This window comes from Marmota marmota, unplaced genomic scaffold (assembly GCF_001458135.2).
Source record: "Marmota marmota marmota unplaced genomic scaffold, marMar, whole genome shotgun sequence".
NCBI classification, from domain to species: domain Eukaryota; kingdom Metazoa; phylum Chordata; class Mammalia; order Rodentia; family Sciuridae; genus Marmota; species Marmota marmota.
In genome coordinates, this window is record NW_025999872.1 from 1,013,121 (window position 1) to 1,019,510 (window position 6,390).

The 6,390-nt window shown below is 56.0% G+C and overlaps 1 protein-coding gene across 1 annotated transcript; it reads left to right on the forward strand.

The window, feature by feature from the left end:
- The first annotated feature begins 1,665 nt into the window (after positions 1-1,665).
- On the forward strand, positions 1,666-4,006 carry Epop (elongin BC and polycomb repressive complex 2 associated protein). Its single transcript, XM_015506688.2, has one exon. The coding sequence runs from the start codon at positions 1,971-1,973 to the stop codon at positions 3,108-3,110; it is 1,140 nt and encodes a 379-aa protein (XP_015362174.1). The 5' UTR covers positions 1,666-1,970; the 3' UTR covers positions 3,111-4,006.
- Positions 4,007-6,390: the final 2,384 nt, after the last annotated feature.

Below are 6,390 nucleotides of genomic sequence, written 5' to 3' on the forward strand. Positions count from 1 at the left end.
CCTCTAACCCTGGCCTCCCTTTCACCTCTAGATCCTGACAAAGGGAGGTGGGGGAATTAGACCCATCTTATCCCTTTCTTCTCAGATGTTATTTGATGTCATGTAGGAAAATTATGCCCCCATGGTCACTGCTGGGAAGGCCAGGATGCATCATTTGACAGAAACTCTTCCTTGTCCTGGCTCCAGAATGGGATATTTCTCCTTAAGTCCCCCCTTCCCCCAGCATCCTCCCACCCTCTACCTCCAACCCATCACACACCAATTTCTCTTTTCTGCAGATGGGAACAGCCATATGCAAACAACCTGATTTTTATCAAGAGAGAGAGATTCCATTCACTCATTTATTCATTCACGAATATTCATTGAGTTCCTCTTACATCTGCGCACAGATCTAGGCAGTGGGGATATAGAGTGATCAAGACAAAGTGTTTCCCTCACATGTGGGCTCTTCTGGGCAGCCAGGGCATCAGCTCAGTTCCAGACTAATGGGAGAGACACACCAAGGAACAAACACATTCACAGACTTTCCTATAATAGTAAGCTGTGCAGACACTAAAGAAGGGTAAAAGGATGGAATGTGCTGAGGTTTGTGTGCTGAATGATCAAAGTATTTAGTGGGAATTCACTTTTTCCTTGTTTTACACTCTTTGAGGGAGCTGAGAGTGAGGGTCTGTGTGTCCCTTCAGCCACCTCTTCAATTCATTTTGGCAATTCAGGACTCAAAGTATGACTTTAGGGGTGGCTACAGAGCAAGCCCTTTGTAATTCTGTTAAGAGGTGGGGTATACTTAAGATACTGCATTAGAGAAATGGAAACAGGTACTGAGAAAACCTATTTATCATCTTCCACGAGTGTAATAACACCCCACAATTAATTTTTTCCTTTATGCATCTTGCTTATGCATACTGAATTCATTCTACAAACATTTTTTCCAGTATTGTGACTGAACTCAGTGTTGCTTTACCACTGAGCTACACCCACTGCTATTTTAATGTTTTGAGACAGTCTCGCCAATTTACCAAGATTGGCCTCGAACTTGGGATCCTCTTGCCTCCCTCAGCCTCCCCAGTAGCTGCGATAACAGAGTGCACTACGACGTCTGGCCTCAACGAACACTTTTTGAGTCCACTGTGTGCCAGGCACTGTCCTTGCGGCTGGAAATTCTCTGCCTATAGGAATTCTTGCTGATCAGTTTATAAACCACCATCGCCTCATTTATCTCTTCCCTTAACACTGTATGTGAGCTTCATATCTGTTGATTCACATAGCTCTCCATCAGTCCCAAGAAGGCAGATATGAACGCTCCCATTTTGCAGATGCGAAAAGTATGACTGCTAAGGGAAAAAACCGAGTTGCTTTGCGATGACTAAATGCCAGGACTCCACTGGGCCACGTGCAGCAGCGCATCTGGCCCCTCGCGATCCCACCCGCGCACGCTCCCTCTTTCCCTCCCTGCCGCCGCCGCGCCGGGTCCACGTGTGTGTGTCTGTGTGCGGAATGGGGACGGGGGCGGTGCCGCCGGAGGGGTGGGGTCGAGGCTAACGTCACGGACAGTGCTACCCAATCAGCGGCGGGCTCGCGGCCCCGGCGCTGGTATTGGGGCAGCGAGGGGGCAGTTCTCTATAACGCGGTCTCCGGGAGCCAGCGGGGAAGAAAGAAGCCTAGCGNTTCGGGCGACTTGGGAGGGCTCTCGCCCGGGCTGCGCAGAGAACGCTGCGGCTGGAAGGGCGGCTGACCGCGCCGGGACTCGCAGGGACCCAGGAGTCCGGCCGCCGGGAGGGCCGCGTGACGAGATCGAGGAGGGAGCCAGAGCGCCGCGGGCCGGGGTAGCGGGCTCCGGGCGCCCGTGAGCACAGACCTCCCCGTCGAGGGGGGGCGATGTTCCCCTCGCCCGTGGGCTCTTCGGGCAGCCAGGGCATCCCGCCACTGGGACCAGGGCCCCCTCAGTGGGCACCCCCTCAGGCTGCTCCATGGAGACTCTGTGTCCCCCTCCCCGCCTGGCAGTGCCGGCGTCCCCGCGAGGGTCGCCCTGCTCCCCTACACCCCGGAAGCCGCGTCGGGGGACACAGGAGTTCTCTCCGCTGTGCTTGCGTGCCCTTGCCTTCTGCGCCCTTGCCAAACCCCGGGCGTCCTCTCTGGGCCTGGGGCCTGGGGAGCTGGCGCCACGGGCCCCGGTGCTGCGGGGCCCTCGAGCCTCCCTGTGCACCGGCGGCTGGGCCCCGGATGGTCTGAAGTACCTCGGGGCACAGGCCGGGCAGTTCAGCGATCCAAAATACCCTGCGGGCGAGGATGCCGGTGTCGTGGTGTGCCCGGGCGGCGGAGAGGAGGAAGAGGGAGGAGGCAGCTTCCCGCACTTCGGCGCTCGCTCCGACGCACCTCCGGGCCGCTGCCCGGAGCCCCGGCGTCCTCGGGAATCTTCGACCAGCTCCGCCTCGGCTCCGCCTGGGCCAGACCAGGGTCTCGAGTCCCAGCCTGATCCAGCCGCCTGCCCGCCTCAGGATCCTGGCTCCCGGCCTCCGCCGCCACCTGCGGGCCTCTCCACCGAGCCCGCATGTCCCGGGGCGGCTCCCGAGCCATCCCTGCAAGGCCAGGAGGCTGCAGTGGATGGAAACCTCCCGCTGGCGGCCCCCGAGGCATCAGCCGTTAGTTCCTCGACGGCCAGCGCAGCTCCGGCCGCGCCGGGCGATCTCCGCCAGGAACATTTCGATCGTCTGATCCGCCGGTCGAAACTTTGGTGTTATGCGAAGGGCTTCGCCCTGGACACTCCGAGTTTGCGCCGGGGTCCCGAGCGGCCGCCAGCGAAAGGGGCGGCCCGGGGAGCAGCCAAGAAACGCCGGCGGCCACCTCCGCCCCAGCGGAGCGCGCAGCCCCGCCGCCCTGCACCGACACTCCCCACCAACAGCACCTTCAGCCTTCTGGACGCCTTTCCCTGCCCTCCGGCCCTGGTGGTGGGGGAGGACGGAGACTTAGGGCCTGCATCTTCGCTTCGCCTACAAGGAGACGCTAAGCCCCCGCCTGCCCACCCCTTATGGAGGTGGCAGATAGGGGGACCCGCCGTTCCTGAGCCCCCTAGCCTCAAATTCTGGGGGGTCAACCTGGAAGAACTCTAAGCGTGGGATTTGTTCTGCCAAGTTTGGGAAATTGGGGCTACTGCCAAACCGCGGGCTTGAGGAGACCGCCTCATTTCCCACATTTGCCTGTTCCCTTCCTTTAGGTGTTTTGGGCTGTGGGCAGAGAGACCTCAAATGACAGTGAGCTTTAAGCACCTAAGAGGTCGGGGTGAGGTTCCCTCCAACTCATCTTTGCCGAGGAACCGAGGGCTGGAGTCAGGAGAAGGCTTGACCCCTTAAGGCTGAATGACACAGATTCCAATCCCTCCTCCACCTCGGTCTCTGGGGCCGGGCCTTCACACCCCAGGGGGGAGAGAAGGAGGCTGGCTCTGGACTGGGGAAAAAAAGGGGGGTGGTGGGGGAGACCTTGGTGATGGACAAACCGGTTGTTTCTGCGTTGGAGGGCTAGCCTGGGGGTGTGGGGGCTGTGGTAGGGGTGGGAAGGTGATTGGCAGCGCCCCGGGGGCATCCCCATCCCCATAGCCCAGGCCTTTAACCCTTCACTCCCTACCGGCCTTCCCAAGCCTTCTTAGCACCACCAGATCTGTGATAGGGAAAGGGGGGCAAATCACCTCCTTCCGGTTTTCTTCCTAGGGTCCCCTAAGTTGGAGTGACCCCTTAATTGGTGAAATCTTCAATATTAGCCACCAGCCTTTCCCTTTTGTCCAGTTTTGGAGTTTCTTCAGATTTCTCTTTGCTTTTTGTTCATAAACTGATGGTGAAAGAGCACCCCCCACCTTGGTAAATTGGCCTTCTCCCCAAGTTGCTCTTCATAGGAAGAGGGGCAGTGCTGAGGGACCCCGCCCCATTGAGGAGTTTGCCTGGGGAAGGGGCTGGGGACTGTCCCAGGGAAAGTAATGGAAGGTGGAAGAAATCAATAAAGTCAGACCAAACAAGTTGCCTTTCGAGGTCCACTCCACAAATTCATGGATGGGAGGGGGGTTGAAGTAGAGGGCTGGCCTGATTCCGTTCTTTGAACACCCAAACAGCCCCCTAAAGGTTGGAGACAAAACAAGCAGTTTTTTACAGAGTGCTAAATGAAAGAGCTCTTGGCCTAACCCCTGGGGTCTCCTGGGGTTCAAAAGGGGAAAGTTTGGGTTTGGATGGGACCTGGGCTGAGGTATTTTCTTCCTCCTCTAGCCTCAGGCATTTCGGGAGTTGTCAGGGATCTGATGGATCCGAAGGGGGCAGGGCCAGGGGATTAGGTTTGAGGTCAGAGGTTCTGTTTTCCAGGCGGAGGGGAGAGATAGGCCTGGGCCACGCCCCAGCCCAGAGGGTTCCCTGGAGTCGTAAAGGGACGGAATGAACGCTTTCCTCCACCTTTCCAGGTGAGGTCAGAGGAGGCCAGGTCTCAGGGTGATTCCTGGCTGAGGTGAGGGGCAGTTGTGGAACCCTTCTGCCCATATTGCGCTGGTGAATAGTGCTCCCTCTTCCCCCAAAACCAGGGTGAAGGGGGAATAATTCCCACATACAACACTGGGGAAGGACTTGTCTCCTTTTCTGTGAAAATGCTTTGTAAAAAGTTGTTATTGTTTGCATAGAGCAGATTCTTGAGAAAAAGTGTTTTGGACCACAAAATTGTATGTGTTTTCAAAGCTGTCTCCTTTCATTTTTCTTTCCCTGGGGGTCAGGATGGGGGTGGGGTGGGTGGGCGTGTGGTGGGCACTGCTCTTTTAACATCTGGCCTTTATGAACCCTGCTGACCTCCCCTCCCCCCTCCAGCTGTGTCATTGGAAGGAGGAAGGAGGGTGGGAGAGTGCCTTCCATTCCTTCGTGTTTCAGAGGTATCCATCTTGACCCCCAAGAATAAAGGAGAAGAGGAAGGGAGGCACTGGGTCTGAAGGGATGATGTTTGTGGGAGGAATTGGGAAAGGCAGGCTCCCTGATTTTAAAAAAGCTCCTTGCTTTTAGTGATATGGTCTGGGTCAGCTTTGGCCTTTTGGACCTGCCTGTAACTGGGGATGGAGTGGCTTAGCTTTGGGCAAAGGAGAAAGGGATGCTGGGCAGGAGGTTCCCTTCTTACACCCCCTCTAAGGGGCAGGAGGTGACAAGTTTGGCTGCCCCCACCCCCATGAAAGGATTTATCCTTGACGTGGAAGGAGGCAGTGGTGAGTTAAAAAACATACCTTTTGGTCGAATCTAGAATTCCCCTTCTTGCTGAATGAAGTTCAGTTTGGAGACTCTCAGGACTCCTAGTGACTTCACAGAATGGGGAACTGAATTAGTTTCCTCAGGTTGTCATAACAAGTTTCCACAGACTTGATGGTTTAAAGCACAGAAGTGTACCCTCCTACATTCGTGGATGCCAGAAGCCCAAAACTATGGTATTTGCGGGGCTGGGCTCCCCAGAAGGCTCTAGGGGGAAGTACCTTCCTTGCCTCTTCAGCTTCTAGTGACCCCAGGCATTCCTCTACCTCAGCTGCACATCACCCCTCCTCTCTGTCTCTTATAAGGCCACTTGCCAATGGCTTCACAGTCCACCCAGTAATCCGGGTTGATCTCGTCCAGACATCCTTAATTACATTTTCAAGACCCCCTTTCTAAGTGAGGCCATATTCACAGGTTCTGGAGGGCTCGGGGTTAAGACATGGACATACCTTTTTAGATTCCATCATTCAACCCACTACAGAAACTAAGTTCCAGAAAAAAGAACTTTGCTTAGACCTGGGGGGAAGGAGGCATGTAATAGAGTGAGTACCGGGTTTTGGTGTGGGTCATGGCTTCTTCTTGAGCTGGGGCCACAGTCCCTTACAGGAGTAGCTGGGAAAAGGGGAACATCTGACCCCTTGCTTTCCCCAAGGGAGGATCCTGGGACTCTCCTCCCCCACCAGTATACACCAGAGCCTCCAGGAGGGGTGGGGGAAGCTGCCTGTGGTTCCAAGAGTTTCCCAGACAGTAGGTGCCCAGAGCCCCAGCTGCCTCTCCCCCGCTTCTGGCATTTGGGGACTTGGAAGTCACTGGTCTTATTTCTGTTTGGGTTTCTAAGTTCTATTCCTGAGTCATCTCCTTTCCTTTAAGTCCTCTCGGTGGGCCTCCAGGTTCCTGCCCCTCTTCCTCAGGCTGTTGGCAGCAGCACAGAGTGACACTCACTTGCTGACCCCAACGGCCCTCCTTCAGCCTCCTCCCTCCTCCTGGCAGCCTCACTGCCCCCATGCAATCAAGCGGCCTGACTTCTGCCCCCTAAAACTGCTTTTTTCCCTAGTCACCATGACAGCCTCACCCACAAATCCAGTGGTCACTTCCCTTCCCAAAACTCTTCATTACCTGTGACACTGCTAGT